The sequence below is a fragment of the Denticeps clupeoides genome, unplaced genomic scaffold (genome assembly GCF_900700375.1).
Source record: "Denticeps clupeoides unplaced genomic scaffold, fDenClu1.1, whole genome shotgun sequence".
Lineage (NCBI taxonomy): Eukaryota > Metazoa > Chordata > Actinopteri > Clupeiformes > Denticipitidae > Denticeps > Denticeps clupeoides.
The window spans coordinates 60,283-77,541 of NW_021629690.1; the positions used below are offsets into that span (position 1 = coordinate 60,283).

The 17,259-nt window shown below is 53.9% G+C and overlaps 2 protein-coding genes across 4 annotated transcripts; one reads left to right on the top strand and one right to left on the bottom strand.

The window, feature by feature from the left end:
- Window positions 1-118: 118 nt before the first annotated feature.
- LOC114771706 (spliceosome RNA helicase DDX39B) lies at window positions 119-9,106 on the top strand. The gene is made up of 10 exons (XM_028965016.1): window positions 119-881; window positions 956-1,083; window positions 1,157-1,249; window positions 1,329-1,512; window positions 1,880-1,998; window positions 3,307-3,438; window positions 3,570-3,679; window positions 3,757-3,901; window positions 8,486-8,633; window positions 8,719-9,106. Exons 1-10 carry the CDS (start codon window positions 590-592, stop codon window positions 8,733-8,735), a joined length of 1,368 nt encoding a protein of 455 aa, XP_028820849.1. The 5' UTR covers window positions 119-589; the 3' UTR covers window positions 8,736-9,106.
- A 631-nt stretch (window positions 9,107-9,737) lies between these two features.
- LOC114771707 (alpha-1,3-mannosyl-glycoprotein 2-beta-N-acetylglucosaminyltransferase-like) lies at window positions 9,738-17,225 on the bottom strand. Of its 3 annotated transcripts, none has more exons than XM_028965017.1 (3): window positions 16,912-17,225; window positions 12,523-13,421; window positions 9,738-11,258 (listed from the first exon to the last, which is right to left on the bottom strand). In XM_028965017.1, the coding sequence occupies exons 1-3, from the start codon at window positions 16,937-16,939 to the stop codon at window positions 10,557-10,559; spliced, it is 1,629 nt and encodes a 542-aa protein (XP_028820850.1). In that variant the 5' UTR covers window positions 16,940-17,225; the 3' UTR covers window positions 9,738-10,556. The 3 variants fall into 3 exon arrangements, with proteins under 3 accessions (XP_028820850.1, XP_028820852.1, XP_028820851.1); XM_028965019.1 differs by lacking the exon at window positions 16,912-17,225 and adding an exon at window positions 14,844-14,940; XM_028965018.1 differs by lacking the exon at window positions 16,912-17,225 and adding an exon at window positions 14,782-14,910.
- Between the last annotated feature and the right edge of the window lie 34 nt (window positions 17,226-17,259).

Sequence of the window (17,259 nt, forward strand, 5' to 3'; positions counted from 1 at the left end):
CGAGCTCGAAAAAAGCCAAATCGCTCAGTCTGGAATTTTTTCTATTCCCCCCCCCCCCCCCCCCCCCCCCCCCACAGACCTGTTTGCTTGTTTCTCCTCCGAGATCTGGCAACCCCCATCCTAAGCCAAGCAGTGTCAGAAATTGCAGCAAAAAAACTAGAAGGTAGTGTTTACATGCACTGTTGGCGTTAAAAACCAGCATCAAACTTAAACGTACGTTGTAGGTGCTGCACCTACGGCGAAATGTGTGGCTCCGCTGTTTCTTTTGAAAGGGTAGTTAGATGTTACTTCCGGCTGTCACTGACAGCCGCGTGGCTAGCGAGCTAGCAGTAGCCAACTAGCTACCGTCATTCAGGGCGAAATGACCCCAAATGATGCCGAATTTCGGGTTTTTATGCCGCTAAACGCATCTGTGCGCTGTAGTCCAACGTGAGGGTGTGGTGTGGCCCATACCACGAAGTTACGGAGAAAGCGTGATGTTTATGCACAGTTTGACAGGACTGGTTTGGTTATGAATTTGTGATAAACGTGAAACGATAATCCCATTAAGATGCTACAAGGCCTTGCTGACTAACCAAGAGGAAAATAAATGAATACAAGAGATAGGGATGGACTTGGGTTAGTGTTTGTGTCTGTTCCCAGGATGGCGGAGAACGACGTGGAGAATGAGCTGTTGGACTATGAAGAAGATGAGGTGGACGCAGCAGCTGGAGTCGGAGATGGGGCGATAGTGGGCGGTGCGGGCGACGCCCTGTCCATGAGGAAGGAGGGCGTGAAGGGCTCCTACGTGTCCATCCACTCCTCCGGCTTTCGCGATTTCCTCCTGAAGCCGGAGCTGCTGAGAGCCATCGTGGACTGTGGCTTCGAGCATCCGTCCGAAGGTACCGGACACGATCTGACGGTCGCCAGACCGGTCAGCCGTAATGTGAAGTAACCCCGCGATCGATCTCTTCAGTCCAGCACGAGTGCATTCCCCAAGCCATCCTCGGCATGGACGTCCTGTGCCAGGCCAAGTCCGGTATGGGGAAGACCGCGGTCTTCGTCCTGGCCACCTTGCAGCAGCTGGAGCCGGTGACTGGCCAGGTGAGCTGCACTCGCTTTCAAGAGGGTTCGAACACGGGAACGGGTTTAATAACCATCTGCTTCTGTCTTCCAGGTGTCTGTGCTGGTGATGTGCCACACGCGTGAGCTGGCGTTTCAGATCAGTAAAGAATACGAGCGATTCTCCAAATACATGCCAACTGTCAAGGTAGAAACTGGACGGTCAAGGTATCGAAGGATGTCGTCCAGTGTCCTGCTCAACGTCTGCTTCTCGTCCCCCTGTTCAGGTGGCGGTGTTTTTCGGTGGGCTTCCCATCAAGAAGGATGAGGAGGTGTTGAAGAGGGAGAGCCCTCACGTGGTGGTGGGGACCCCGGGGCGAATATTAGCCTTGTCCCGCAACAAGAGCCTGAACCTGCGACACATTAAACACTTTATCCTGGACGAATGCGACAAGATGCTGGAGCAGCTTGGTGAGAGTTCTCCTCCCACTAAGTTCCTGTAGATCTGTGGGAGTCCATTGACGGTGGGGTTCTGCTGATAGTGGCCTAATGGTCCCAGGTTCAAACCCCACTTACTACTATCGTGTCCCTGAGCAGGACACTTAACCCTGAGTGTCTCCAGGGGGGGACTGTCCCTGTAACTACTGACTGCTTGAGCTTGAGTAGGCGCTCAAATTTGATCAGACGCCATTCTGGATTAGGGGAGGAACAGTTGAAATAGTAATATTTTGTGATATCTGGTGAGACATTATCAGTACACAGGACTCTAGAATTGAAGTTCAAGTTGAACTCTTCTTAGTAATCGAAATTTAAGGACCTCTGTCCCTCTTTTCCACAGACATGCGCAGAGACGTCCAGGAGATTTTCCGCATGACCCCCCATGAAAAGCAAGTCATGATGTTCAGTGCCACCCTGAGCAAAGAGATCCGCCCCGTCTGCCGAAAATTCATGCAAGATGTAATTACATCTCTCCTCTCTATACCACGCCCACAACCACGCCCTCCACTGCATCTCCCTACCTACAAACCACGCCCCTTCTGTCAAAAGGGGCGGGGACTGCGGTGGAACCGCCTTGCCACCTGCCTGGTTCCACGATGTAGTCGAATGCATGGAAGCGTGCTCTTCAACCGTGGTCGCCCTCAGTTGGCACTGGCAGGAGTGATGGGCACAGTCTATGAGAAGAGAAATGGCGCCCGATGGACTTTAAGCATCATGCCCCGCCTCTTTTTTTAAAAACAAGGAGCTTGCCATTCTAAAAAAACAACCTGCCACATTATGAAAAATCCCTCTCTTCAGCACTAGCATAAAACATGGTGAACGGCGTATTAAAATCTTATCAATATCAGAACGTAAGGACCTGAAAGCTCTAGAATGTAAGACACCATCTGCACCATCTGGACCCAGAACCAGCGGCCCACCGTCCTCCGTCTCGGTGGAGCAGCATCAGTCTATTAGTTAGCCTGGCTTATTAAGAGAGGTTCCCGGCTCGGGTGGAAGTGGGGGGACCCGGGGCTGCTGGGATGGGGGGGTCTGGAAGGCAGCGCAGCCCTGCATCTGTAATCAGGGCGAACGTCGTGGGAAGGGGAGGTGGGGGCTCGGTCGACTGCTGGGCGTGGGTGGGCGTGGCCGCTTTCCGGGATTCGAACCGGCAACCTTCTGATTACGGGGCCGCTTCCTTAACCGCTAGGTCACCACTGGTGGACATGTGACTCCACTTCTTCTGCCCGGCGAGAAGCAACATGTGATGGAGCGGTTCGGTTCTTTCATTTGCCTTTGCCGGTGCACTCATTGTTAAATCTGGTGCATGTAGGATCAGTGTGTGTGTGTGTGTGTGTGTGTGTGTGTTGTAGTTAAATACTCTGCCCAGTTCCAGGTCTGTTCCACCGTGGTTATTAAATACATTCTGGGGGAAGGTGAAGCAGGGGTGTAGTGCAGATCTACAGAAACTAGATTCGTTAGCTAGGTGTGAGTGTCTGTGTGTGAGAGTGTGTGTGTGTGTGTGTGTGTGTGTGTGTGTGTGTGCTAACTCATCTGTGGGATGGGAGGGTGTACCTAATGCCCGTCCTGTCTCTCCCCCTCATTTCCTTTCTTATTTCCCCTCATGTCCCGTGTACAACGTCCCTCTTCTACCTTCTCACGCAACACACACACACACATCCATCCACCTGTCACACACTTCCTTCCTGACGTCTCTCCCTCGTTCTCCTCCTGCACACCTCCGCTCTACCTTTCCCCGTCCCTGCACCCCCCGGTCGCTCGTCTCAGCCGATGGAGATCTTTGTGGACGACGAGACCAGGCTGACGCTGCACGGCCTGCAGCAGTACTACGTCAAGCTGAAGGACAACGAGAAGAACAGAAAGCTCTTCGACCTCCTGGACGTGCTGGAGTTCAACCAGGTAGGAGGTTCAGCGGCCGTAACAACGCTATTAAATCCGCGTATCCGTTTCCGGGACTTTAAACTGATGATGCTCGGCGTACCATCACGTGCGGTGGAATAAACTGGGACTCGCTCCTCCTTCTGTGTTAGGTGGTGATCTTCGTGAAGTCCGTGCAGCGCTGCATCGCTCTGGCTCAGCTGCTGGTGGAGCAGAACTTCCCCGCCATCGCCATCCACCGCGGGATGCCGCAGGAGGAACGGTAGCGTGGCGGAACCCTGAAGTCCGCCTCCGCGTCGACGAAACCCGCTAAAGGCCCCTTTCATTCTGTACCTTCAGACTGGCGCGCTACCAGCAGTTCAAGGACTTCCAGAGACGCATCCTGGTGGCCACCAACCTGTTCGGCCGAGGGATGGACATCGAGCGCGTGAACATCGCCTTTAACTACGACATGCCGGAGGATTCCGACACGTACTTACACCGGGTGAGTGTTGGCGAGTGTCGGTGTGTGTTGGCGAGTGTCGGCGTGTGTTGGTGAGTGTCGGCGTGTGTTGGTGAGTGGCGGTGTGTGTTGGCGAGTGTTGGCGAGTGTTGGTGTGTGTTGGCGAGTGTTGGTGAGTGTTGGCGAGTGTCGGTATGTGTTGGCGAGTGTTGGTGTGTGTTGGCGAGTGTTGGCGAGTGTCGGTGTGTGTTGGCGAGTGTCGGTGTGTGTTGGCGAGTGTCGGTGTGTTGGTGAGTGTTGGCGAGTGTTGGCGAGTGGCGGTGAGTGTCGGCGAGTGTCGGTGAGTGTCGGCGAGTGTCGGTGTGTGTTGGTGTGTGTTGGCGAGTGTTGGTGTGTTGGTGAGTGTTGGCGAGTGTTGGCGAGTGGCGGTGAGTGTTGGCGAGTGTCGGCGAGTGGCGGTGAGTGTTGGTGAGTGGCGGTGTGTGTTGGCGAGTGGCGGTGTGTGTTGGCGAGTGGCGGTGAGTGTTGGCGAGTGTCGGTGAATGTTGGCGAGTGGCGGTGAGTGTTGGCGAGTGGCGGTGAGTGTTGGCGAGTGGCGGTGAGTGTTGGCGAGTGGCGGTGAGTGTTGGTGAGTGTCGGTGTGTGTTGGCGAGTGGCGGTGAGTGTTGGTGAGTGTCGGTGTGTGTTGGCGAGTGTCGGTGAGTGTTGGCGAGTGGCGGTGAGTGTTGGTGAGTGTCGGTGTGTGTTGGTGAGTGTTGGCGAGTGTCGGTGAGTGTTGGCGAGTGGCGGTGAGTGTTGGCGAGTGTCGGTGTGTGTTGGCGAGTGTTGGCGAGTGTCGGTGTGTGTTGGCGAGTGGCGGTGAGTGTTGGTGAGTGTCGGTGTGTGTTGGTGAGTGTCGGTGAGTGTTGGCGAGTGGCGGTGAGTGTTGGCGAGTGTCGGCGAGTGGCGGTGAGTGTTGGCGAGTGCCGGTGAGTGTTGGCGAGTGGCGGTGAGTGTTGGCGAGTGGCGGTGAGTGTTGGCGAGTGGCGGTGAGTGTTGGTGAGTGGCGGTGTGTGTTGGTGAGTGTTGGCGAGTGGCGGTGAGTGTTGGCGAGTGGCGGTGAGTGTTGGCGAGTGTCGGCGAGTGTTGGTGAGTGTTGGCGAGTGTCGGCGAGTGTCGGCGAGTGGCGGTGAGTGTCGGCGAGTGCCGGTGAGTGTTGGCGAGTGGCGGTGAGTGTTGGCGAGTGTCGGCGAGTGGCGGTGAGTGTTGGCGAGTGCCGGTGAGTGTTGGCGAGTGGCGGTGAGTGTTGGCGAGTGGCGGTGAGTGTTGGCGAGTGGCGGTGAGTGTTGGTGAGTGGCGGTGTGTGTTGGTGAGTGTTGGCGAGTGGCGGTGAGTGTTGGCGAGTGGCGGTGAGTGTTGGCGAGTGTCGGCGAGTGTTGGTGAGTGTCGGCGAGTGGCGGTGAGTGTCGGCGAGTGCCGGTGAGTGTTGGCGAGTGGCGGTGAGTGTTGGCGAGTGGCGGTGAGTGTTGGCGAGTGGCGGTGTGTGGCGGTGAGTGTTGGCGAGTGGCGGTGAGTGTTGGCGAGTGGCGGTGAGTGTTGGCGAGTGCCGGTGAGTGTTGGCGAGTGGCGGTGAGTGTTGGTGAGTGTCGGTGTGTGTTGGCGAGTGGCGGTGAGTGTTGGTGAGTGTCGGTGTGTGTTGGTGAGTGTTGGCGAGTGTCGGTGAGTGTTGGTGTGTGTTGGTGAGTGTTGGCGAGTGTCGGTGAGTGTTGGCGAGTGGCGGTGAGTGTTGGCGAGTGTCGGTGAGTGTCGGTGTGTGTTGGTGAGTGTTGGGCGAGTGTCGGTGAGTGTTGGCGAGTGGCGGTGAGTGTTGGCGAGTGTCGGTGGTGTGTTGGCGAGTGTCGGTGTGTGTTGGCGAGTGGCGGTGAGTGTTGGTGAGTGTCGGTGTGTGTTGGTGAGTGTCGGTGAGTGTTGGCGAGTGGCGGTGAGTGTTGGCGAGTGTCGGCGAGTGGCGGTGAGTGTTTGGCGAGTGCCGGTGAGTGTTGGCGAGTGGCGGTGAGTGTTGGCGAGTGGCGGTGAGTGTTGGCGAGTGGCGGTGTGTTGGTGAGTGGCGGTGTGTGTTGGTGAGTGTTGGCGAGTGGCGGTGAGTGTTGGCGAGTGGCGGTGAGTGTCGGCGAGTGTTGGTGAGTGTCGGCGAGTGGCGGTGAGTGTCGGCGAGTGCCGGTGAGTGTTGGCGAGTGGCGGTGAGTGTTGGCGAGTGGCGGTGAGTGTTGGCGAGTGGCGGTGTGTGGCGGTGAGTGTTGGCGAGTGGCGGTGAGTGTTGGCGAGTGGCGGTGAGTGTTGGCGAGTGCCGGTGAGTGTTGGCGAGTGGCGGTGAGTGTCGGCGAGTGTTGGTGTGTGTCGGAGAGTGGCGGTGAGTGTTGGTGTGTGTTGGCGAGTGTTGGGTGTGTTGGTGAGTGTCGGTGTGTGTTGGCGAGTGTTGGTGTGTTGGTGTGTGTTGGCGAGTGTTGGTGTGTTGGTGTGTGTTGGCGAGTGTTGGTGTGTTGGTGAGTGTTGGCGAGTGTTGGTGTGTTGGCGAGTGTTGGTGTGTTGGTGAGTGTTGGCGAGTGGCGGTGAGTGTTGGCGAGTGGCGGTGAGTGTTTGGCGAGTGGCGGGTGAGTGTTGGCGAGTGGCGGTGAGTGTTGGCGAGTGGCGGTGAGTGTTGGCGAGTGGCGGTGAGTGTTGGCGAGTGTCGGCGAGTGGCGGTGAGTGTCGGCGAGTGTTGGTGTGTGTCGGCGAGTGGCGGTGAGTGTTGGCGAGTGTTGGTGAGTGTCGGCGAGTGTTGGTGTGTGTTGGTGTGTTGGCGAGTGGCGGTGAGTGTTGGTGTGTTGGCGAGTGGCGGTGAGTGTTGGCGAGTGGCGGTGAGTGTCGGCGAGTGGCGGTGAGTGGCGGCGAGTGTCGGCGAGTGTCGGTGTGTGTTGGCGAGTGTCGGTGAGTTGGCGAGTGGCGGTGAGTGTTGGCGAGTGTCGGCGAGTGTTGGCGAGTGTTTGGCGAGTGTTTGGCGAGTGTTTGGTGAGTGTCGGCGAGTGTTTTGGCGAGTGTCGGCGAGTGTTTGGCGAGTGTCGGCGAGTGTTTGGCGAGTGTTTGGCGAGTGTCGGCGAGTGTTTGGCGAGTGTTTGGCGAGTGTCGGCGAGTGTCGGCGAGTGTTGGCGAGTGTTTGGCGAGTGTCGGCGAGTGTTTGGCGAGTGTTTGGCGAGTGTCGGCGAGTGTTTGGCGAGTGTCGGCGAGTGTTTGGCGAGTGTTTGGCGAGTGTCGGCGAGTGTTTGGCGAGTGTTGGTGAGTGTCGGCGAGTGTCGGCGAGTGTTTGGGCGAGTGTTGGTGAGTGTCGGCGAGTGTTTGGCGAGTGTTTGGCGAGTGTCGGCGAGTGTTTGGCGAGTGTTTGGCGAGTGTCGTTGAGTGTTGGTGAGTGTCGGTGTGTGTTGGTGTGTTGGCGAGTGTTGCCGAGTGTTGGTGAGTGTCGGTGTGTGTTGGTGTGGCGGTGAGTGTTGGCGAGTGTCGGCGAGTGTCGGCGAGTGTTTGGCGAGTGTCGGCGAGTGTCGGCGAGTGTTTGGCGAGTGTCGGCGAGTGTTTGGCGAGTGTTGGCGAGTGTCGGCGAGTGTTTGGCGAGTGTCGGCGAGTGTTTGGCGAGTGTTTGGCGAGTGTCGGCGAGTGTTTGGCGAGTGTTTGGCGAGTGTCGGCGAGTGTTTGGCGAGTGTTTGGCGAGTGTTTGGCGAGTGTTTGGCGAGTGTCGGCGAGTGTTTGGCGAGTGTTTGGCGAGTGTTGGTGAGTGTCGGCGAGTGTTTGGCGAGTGTTGGTGAGTGTCGGCGAGTGTCGGCGAGTGTTTGGCGAGTGTCGGCGAGTGTCGGCGAGTGTTTTGGCGAGTGTCGGCGAGTGTTTGGCGAGTGTCGGCGAGTGTTTGGCGAGTGTCGGTGAGTGTCGGCGAGTGTTTGGCGAGTGTCGGCGAGTGTTTGGCGAGTGTTTGGCGAGTGTCGGTGAGTGTTGGTGAGTGTCGGTGTGTGTTGGTGTGTTGGCGAGTGTTGGTGAGTGTCGGTGTGTGTTGGTGTGGCGGTGAGTGTTGGCGAGTGTCGGCGAGTGTTTGGCGAGTGTCGGCGAGTGTTGGTGAGTGTCGGCGAGTGTCGGCGAGTGTTTGGCGAGTGTTGGTGAGTGTCGGCGAGTGTCGGCGAGTGTTGGTGAGTGTCGGCGAGTGTCGGCGAGTGTTTGGCGAGTGTTGGTGAGTGTCGGCGAGTGTCGGCGAGTGTTTGGCGAGTGTTTGGCGAGTGTTTGGCGAGTGTCGGCGAGTGTTTGGCGAGTGTCGGCGAGTGTTTGGCGAGTGTCGGCGAGTGTCGGCGAGTGTTTGGCGAGTGTTGGTGAGTGTCGGCGAGTGTTTGGCGAGTGTCGGCGAGTGTTTGGCGAGTGTTTGGCGAGTGTCGGTGAGTGTTGGTGAGTGTCGGTGTGTGTTGGTGTGTTGGCGAGTGTTGGTGAGTGTCGGTGTGTGTTGGTGTGGCGGTGAGTGTTGGCGAGTGTCGGCGAGTGTTTGGCGAGTGTCGGCGAGTGTTGGTGAGTGGCGGTGTGTGTTGGTGAGTGTCGGCGATAGAAAAAAAAACGTTTTTTTTTACGTTGGTCTTCCCTGAGGTGGCGCGAGCTGGCCGGTTCGGGACTAAGGGCCTGGCCATCACCTTCGTGTCGGACGAGGGCGACGCCCGCACCCTGAACGACGTGCAGGACCGCTTCGAGGTGAACATCAGCGAGCTCCCCGAGGAAATCGACATTTCCTCGTACAGTGAGTCTTCCGTCCGACCCGTTTCACCAGCGCAGCTAGAACGGTGTGACGGGGCTCAACGTCACTTCTCTTTCATTCTTTTCAGTTGAACAAACTCGGTGAAGACGTCGAGTACGAAGAACGCGAGATATCAGTGCGGCTTGTGCATGGGATTAAAGAGCGACACGACGGTTCTAGTAGTCACGGTTCCGGCTAATCGTCCACTTTTCGGATGTATAGGCGCATGTTGTATTTTTTTTGTCTTTTTTTTCATGTGACATCCACGTTTTTCACGTTTGATTGTTTAAATTTGCCGACTGGCTGTATTATTGTTTGAAATGGTTTTCCTTTTTAATATTTTACTTTACGGAAGTTGATATCCTAGCGTGGTTCACGAGGATTCAGGATTTAAGGAACATGTTTATAGTGATGCGACCTCGCTTCTCTTGTTCTGTAGCACTTGTTGAACACGAATAAAATAGTTTTGTCTACTTCTTCTCGGTCCGTGTACCCATGTATTCAACGGGCCAGACGTGCTCGCCTTCTCCTTCTCTCACGAGGCCTGCTCTTTAATACGCTGACAGCCGACTCTGCAGACGTCCCGAAGAGAGGAACATGGACAGCGAGGTGGACGGGAAGTTCTCTGACCTCCGAAGAAAAGCAGCTGATTTCAGCTTTTAGTTCCACAAACTATTCAATATTTTCAGCTGAGCAGAGGCCAAAAGGAAGCGTGTAAAGAGGGCAGGAGCGAGGGAGGGGACGGGTTCCTTGTCCTGCTGGACCGGTTTGGGTAAATGACACCGGCGCGTCTCACGTCCCGCCACGCCTGCCGTTATGTGGTAATTCCACTGAGGGGGAGATGGAGGGATTATTTTTTTTATTTTACGTTACTGTACAGTAATACTGTGTACAGTAGGAACATGAAGCTGAATTCTCCGTCTCATAATGAAAACAGCAACATAAAAAATTGAATTTCTGCCACTTTCACGCTGTTCTCGCTTCAGCAAGTTCGGAGTCGGGCTTTTTTTTTTACGTGCTATTTTAACCTCGTACAAAATGGAACGACCCCATCGAGAAAACACCGTTTCTCACCGTTGGCATGAGCAAAAACGTGAAAGACAAACATCAAAATAGACGGTTTTATTTGCAACGTATTAAAGTTATAAACACACCAGGCAGTGGTTTTACATGTCACCATCAGACATCAGAACCCAACACCGTTGACCCCGCCCCAAACACCGTTCCGTATTGTCACACGTCGAGCCGAAGCAACACAGAGCAACGCTTATAGGAATAATCTTCACTGGTTTTGTAACAAACCAAACATTTTATGACCATTTTTGTATGGAGTTGACCAGGTCCCCGTTTAAGAGTAAAGAGGGATCAGGTACAGCACAGCAACAGGAAGTCACAGACGATGCACATACTGATGGATGAACCAGGGCCATTTTCTGGCGTGATCTTTACCCTCAAAACAGGGTGCACAAGGAAATAAAATGCCACCCACCAAAAATCCTATTCCAAAGCTTTAATCAAATTAGACATTAATCGAGATTATAATCATTTTTACTTAAAGATAATTTCCCTCCGAGACCTCTTCCTTCTTATCGGTTTGCAGTCAAGGGCCCTGGAGACGAGGATCAATAGGACCAAGCACTTGAGTGACCTACCTCATTATTCACCCAAAGCTTTTGCTACCAGAGTATAGAAACGCCAAGAGCACAGCATGGCATCAAGAGCACAGCTGGAGACAGATGTTATCTCCAGCGCTCCAATCATCTTCAACCCTGTTCCGAAGCCACGGGTGGCCTTCTAGATCCTTCATTTTGTACACTACTTCTAATCTCTTTGGTTTGAGAGGGCGTTCCTCTGCGTCATATAAAGTAATCTTTGAAGTGCATCTGTCCTTCATTTGGCTGTTGTCATCGTCCCCTTGTCCTCCTTTCAGCTCCACGTAGTGTCATAGTGCGTCCATCCTTCAGGAGGGGCAAGATACACCCGACGGCCACGCGAGAAGAAGCTAACCACGCCCCTGTAGCCCGCACGAGGAACCCCAGACTTCAGGTCATCCATCACCCCCAGATTGCGGGCAAGGACTTTAAAACTGTCCCGGCTTGAGTACTGCACCCGAAACGGTCCAGCCCCCTTAAGACTGCCCCCTTGGTGCAGTTCCTCCACTTTCACCAAGGGGGCGACATAGACCTCCTTCTCAAACTTCTCGTCGTACTTGTCCCTGACCAGGTAAGACAGGTCGAGTGTAGTGAAAGGCACAAATTCAGCGTTGAGTTTGATGTAGCGCAAATACTGGTCAAAAAACTGACCCAAGCTGACCCCCTTCCGGCCGAACGTCATGGTCCTGGAGACCTCCGGCCGTACGCAGGAGCGCTCCCTCCTCTGCTCCGGCTGCCGCATCCAGTCGTCCCAGAACGCCTTGGGCCATTTCGGCTCCAGCTCGTCCCAAAGCTCCTTCAGCAGCATCCAGCCCAGGCCGGGAAAGAAGTCTGTTCTGTACAGGAGGTCGGCCCTGCCCGGGTCCACCAGCCCGTCTCGGCCGTTGTCGTTCCAGGCCGAGACGCACCAGAGGGACGGGTCAGAGCGAAGGATCGGGTAGAGGGCACGGAAATACTCGAAAAAGTCGGGCGCCACCTAGAAGAAAGAAGCACCGTTAATTAAAGATGCTAACGTGGTCGAATTCGTACAATGCTATTACGATCGTCATGTAGCAGGACATATTTTGGACGCGTTTCATCTGGTCAAGGTTCTCCAGGGTCTCGGGGCAGGAGAGTCACTTCCCGGAACATTTGCTCGCCCATCTGGACGTTTTTTGGGGCGGCTGAACAGCGTAGATGCCAAAGTGGCGCTGCGGATAATCTAGTGATCAGTAAAATGTGCTAATCTACGGGGCCACCAGGATTACATCTGTCAATGGGATCAGGAGAAAGGATTAGGAATTTAACCCGCGTTCTTGGGGGGAAACGATTCTCACTCCGCTGGCGTCTCTGGCACTTCAGGCCGTTTACAGACGGCAACGCACGCACCAGGAGTAGTTTCAAATACATTAAAATACATGTAATAGCTGCAGGATGTCACCTTTACCCTGGTTATATAAAAATAGGGTGGTGGTAGCCTAGCGGGTAACACACTCGCCTATGAACCAGAAGTCCCAGGTTCAAACCCCACTTACTACCATCGTGTCCCTGAGCAAGACACTTAACCCTGAGTGTCTCCAGGGGGGGACTGTCCCTGTAACTACTGACTGTAAGTCGCTCTGGATAAGGGCGTCTGGTAAATGCTGTAAATGTACATTCGACTCTTTGACTGAACAATATGAGAACGACGGTTCATGTTTCCAGACCAAGAGGCAAATAAAATGTACATTAATCCAGACTCGTGGCTTCGTGAAATTGAGAAATTTCTGTAAAATATTTACGCAACAACCGTTTGTAACCGAGCAAATCATTATACTATCGTACTAAATTCTGATAAACGATTGTGAAAATATTGTTTGAAATGATGTAGGAATATTGATGGAGGGTATAAAATGTAATTAAGATGGGATTAAAAAGGAATAAACCTGGCATCCCACCACCGAGTCGGAGCCGAAGAGGGACCGCGGCACCTTGATTAAATACGCCGGAATACAGAATATGGATCTTCGGCCCAACTCGACTTTATCATCAGGTCAGCATTGTGCCTTTCGAGGGAAGGAGTTCAGGAGAACTTGAAGATGAAAAGCAAGTCTTCTGTGACAAACCTTTCATCCCCGGACCTTTTTATAACCCGGGCCGTGGCTCCCATTTGACATACGGTGCACGTACCACCCCAGACCCCCGGCCTTGTTTGTTGTGGGTTCTCCTCCACGTCCTAAACGTTTCTATTCAGCGCAGGAACGAGTGAACAGCATGCTCACCTCCAAGTCGTCCTCCACAATGACCACGGTGGAATACGAGAGGGTCCGGAACACCTGATTCAGCGCCCAGCGGTAGTGCCTGGCGATTTTGTAGTATCCCTGGAACTTCCTGTGCTCCGGCCGTACGGGAATGTCCGAGATCTCTGGCTGGCTGAGGTGCTTCACCTGACTGCCATAGGAGCCGATGACACGGGCGGTCTCAGCGTGGCCACAGTCCTGGCTGACGATGATGGGGTGGAGCTCTGGAGAGGGCCGGTACTGGATCAGCTTGTCCAAACTCCGCTTGACGGTCACCCTGTCGCAGGCGATGACCAGGACCGGGATGACCACCTGGGGACTAGCCTCGGTGACGTCCACTTTGGTGTGGAAAGTGGCTTCTTTCTTCTCAGCCTCTACTTTAGTGCCTTGTTTGGATTCGGGGACCTGCGAGACGATCGAGTCGAGTCCGACGTTCGGGCTTTTTCTGTCATTTTCTAAACTACTTAGTTTCTGAGGCGGCGGCGATTTCTGCTCAGGTCCCGACTGTTCCTTTTTCTCTTCCTTCTGCTGTTCCAGCTCCCTCTTTCCAAGTTCTTTCTGCTGCTCCCACAGCGACCGATGACTCTGTATCTGCTTCAGGAGTTTCTTCTGAGTTTCCAACTCCGACTCCACCTCTTCAGCCAATCGAATCACCTCCCCGGCCAGGTTGGACCCTCCCCCTTTCCCGACTCCCCACTCTTCTCTCCCGCCTGGTTCAGCGCCGCCTCCTTCTCCCAGCCGACCAATAGGAGGGCGTCCCCACAGAAAGAGGAGGAGCAAAGCATTCCAGGCGACGAACAGGAACGCTCCGCACAAAATGAGCGACCCTTTCTTACGAACCATGGCCCAGTGACAGAGCAGCGACTGGAGCGAGGAAACGACTGCAGAGAAGAGAGACAAAACGAGAAGAAAACATTAGAATTAAACTGAATGTATGAATCTCCTCTGAGGCCAATATCATGAAATCAGCATCTCAGAATACGCTCTCAGGTTACTCGCAATTACCGTAAAGCCACTATTTGATGCATATTTTGGATGGACACAAAATATGAAGATTCATACACGTGTCACACATCAATATATATAAAAAAACTCGATGGTCATTTCTAAGTTAGCCCCTAAAATGTGGCGTTACATGATAAAAGGGGATAAAAGATCCAGATAGAGCCGCTTCGTTCTGTCCGTCATCACTAACTCTACAATTAACATTTCACGCTTTAATTAAGAACCAAAGATGGAACGAAATGGAGCTAAATTGAAAATTAATTGAGGAGGACCTTCCAACCTGAGACCTGCAGGCCCACTTCTAATCGAGATTTTAATATGCCGATCTGACGTGCTTCTGTCATTAAACTGAATAAACTCTTGGACTTAACATCACGTCTTCATCTGAACGCGAGTAATTTACCAAGAACAGACTCAGGAGGCTCTGAATTCAACCGCCCGAGACTGTGAGGAAGGTGCACGGTCATCTGGTGACCATTACACCCTGGTTACCGTGGTGCCACCCTCGGCGCAAAACTACAATAACCGGAACAGTCAGACAATTTCAGATCAGGAGATCGTTGGGGATTTTACGGCAAATGACAAAATGAGGTCATTTAAAGCTTTTCCCACCGAGACAACTTCCAAAAACAAGTTGTTTCAGTGAACTGGTCTCAGAGGGCAGGTCTTAAGAAGAACGTCTCCATAATTCCAGCAGCTGGACGCTCAGGACGAGTCCAGAATCACCTAGAAAAATCACACTTGAGACCAAACAGAGCTTCAGATGAACTTGGACGCCCCACCAGTCTCCGGTCTACAGTCTTCTACAGAAATAAAACACGTCTTATTTTAACGGTCCGTTCTCGGAGAGGAACGTTCTGCTGGAACGTCGTGGGACCTTTAACAGCTCAGACGTGACCGAAGCATTCTAACTGGAGACCTGGAGAACGCGCTCTCATATATTACATGGGCCACGCTTCTCCGTACTGGTAGAAGTCCTCAGGTTTAAATGTTATAACCCTAAAGTCATTTAAATTAAACCATTTAACTAAAACACCTGAATCTGTGAAGATGATGAAGATAACAGGAACCTTGGTATGAACCAAAAAAAAAACTCCTTTAAAGTCCTTTAACAGGAAACGTGGAGCCGCCAGCTTTTTCCTGCGTGGATTTATGGGGCCATAAATATTCCCCGAGGAAAAGCTCACAGGATACGGCAGCATTTGTTAGTGAACAAGAACGACCGTGTTACCGTACAGCGGAGAAACAGATGCAGTCCATTTACCGCCCTCGTTCTCCAGACGGTGGTCCGCACTCACCTCACCCCCCCGGCAGACGTGGGGACGACGTGGGGACAACGGTCCAAACTAAACTACCGGTCCGGGCCTGAAAAGGAGCAGGCGATAATCCTCTTCCAGGCGGCTTTGGACAGTGAAGGTGTCTCGCGGTAATAACCTGCAGCTCATCTTGTTAGCCGCCGGTACGACGTGAAGGTGGTTACACACACGCTGATCCGAGAAGAGACCCGTCACCTTCACACAACTCCACAATTTACGTCCACACGGACCTACAGAAGCTCAGACAGGACCAGAAAACACACCAACACACACACACATATACCAAAACACACCAACACACACACCAAAACGGCACAACTTACTTCCACACGGACCTACAGAAGGTCAGACAGGACCAGAAAACACACCAACACACACACCAACACGGCACAACTTACTTCCACACGGACCTACAGAAGGTCAGACAGGACCAGAAAACACACCAACACACACCAACACACACACCAACACGGCACAACTTACTTCCACACGGACCTACAGAAGGTCAGACAGGACCAGAAAACACACCAACACACACCAACACACACACCAACACGGCACAACTTACTTCCACACGGACCTACAGAAGGTCAGACAGGACCAGAAAACACACCAACACACACACACACATATACCAAAACACACCAACACACACACCAAAGCGGCACAACTTACTTCCACACGGACCTACAGAAGGTCAGACAGGACCAGAAAACACACCAACACACACACCAACACGGCACAACTTACTTCCACACGGACCTACAGAAGGTCAGACAGGACCAGAAAACACACCAACACACACACACATATACCAAAACACACCAACACACACACCAAAGCGGCACAACTTACTTCCACACGGACCTACAGAAGGTCAGACAGGACCAGAAAACACACCAACACACACCAACACACACACCAACACGGCACAACTTACTTCCACACGGACCTACAGAAGGTCAGACAGGACCAGAAAACACACCAACACACACCAACACACACACCAACACGGCACAACTTACTTCCACACGGACCTACAGAAGGTCAGACAGGACCAGAAAACACACCAACACACACACACATATACCAAAACACACCAACACACACACCAAAGCGGCACAACTTACTTCCACACGGACCTACAGAAGGTCAGACAGGACCAGAAAACACACCAACACACACCAACACACACACCAACACGGCACAACTTACTTCCACACGGACCTACAGAAGGTCAGACAGGACCAGAAAACACACCAACACACACACCAACACGGCACAACTTACTTCCACACGGACCTACAGAAGGTCAGACAGGACCAGAAAACACACCAACACACACCAACACACACACCAACACGGCACAACTTACTTCCACACGGACCTACAGAAGCTCAGATAGGACCAGAAAACACACCAACACACACACCAACACGGCACAACTTACTTCCACACGGACCTACAGAACAAAACACACACACACACACGAGCACAAGGGAAAGGAAGAAGCAGATCAGGTCCCGTACACGTCAAACTTCAAACTGCTCCACAAACACAATATGAGTGGAGAAGCAGGAAAGTCCCGTACACGGGAGCAGCAGGGGAGGACGGGACGTATACAACACGCCACAGTTGTGGTAATACCTGTCCTGGGTCTCCGCGTCCCTTCCTTTCAGGTCCCAAAAACCGAGAGAGAAAGGGAGGAAGCAGAAGGAGGAGGAGGAGGAAGAAAGAAAGAAGCGAGCTGGAGTAAGTGAAGGCAGAAGTTGAGGTAGATCGAGCCTCCTCCTGCCAGCTCGGTCTCCTGAAACGTGGACCTCTCTGGTAGGCACGGCACCGGGTCAAAGTTCACCCCTGTTCTACACGCAGCAGGTACGTGGCGCTGTTCCGAGACCGAGTGAGACGACGCGTCCTACCCCGACCTGCTTCCTGACGTCCACGGAGGACGCGTGACGTGACAATTCGTTTCACGTTCATTAAAATTAGCGCACACCGTGAAGTTAGCAGCCCGGCTAGCTGATCAGCAGTCAGCGCCAGGGAGGCTCACCTCTCTTCATTTTATCCCGACTTCTCATGCCCGTCGGTCGGCGTCGGCGCCCCCGGTCTCTCCAGCCCGGACCCCCATTTCCTCCCTCCGTCTATCCGGACTCCGCCATTTGGTCCCGCCGCGCAGCGCAGCTAAGCCCGGCTAGCTCTGGCTCCGGCGCGGACGGCGGTCACTCGCTGCTCGGGGCCGAACGGACCAGCGACGCCTCCTCCGGTGTCGGGTTCCGGAGCCGAGTCCCTGCCGCGGCGGCGGCGGCGGAGGCGAGATTTCATTCGACGCCCAGCGGCCGACTCCACTTCCGGCCTGACTCGTCCGGCAAGGCCCGCCCCCCTGGAAGGCCCGCCCCCC

Bases quoted from the DNA above. Each gene is read 5' to 3' on its own strand.
- LOC114771706 (XM_028965016.1), top strand. From the start codon at position 590: ATGAATACAAGAGATAGGGATGGACTTGGGTTAGTGTTTGTGTCTGTT. The intron at 882-955 runs GTACCGGACACG...CGATCTCTTCAG, and splicing joins CTTCGAGCATCCGTCCGAAG to TCCAGCACGAGTGCATTCCC. The intron at 3,680-3,756 runs GTAGCGTGGCGG...CTGTACCTTCAG, and splicing joins GGGATGCCGCAGGAGGAACG to ACTGGCGCGCTACCAGCAGT.
- LOC114771707 (XM_028965017.1), bottom strand. From the start codon at position 16,939: ATGAGAAGTCGGGATAAAATGAAGAGAG. The intron at 13,422-16,911 runs GTGAGCCTCCCT...TCTTCTCTGCAG, and splicing joins TCGGGATAAAATGAAGAGAG to TCGTTTCCTCGCTCCAGTCG. The intron at 11,259-12,522 runs GTGAGCATGCTG...TCTTTCTTCTAG, and splicing joins TTGTGGAGGACGACTTGGAG to GTGGCGCCCGACTTTTTCGA.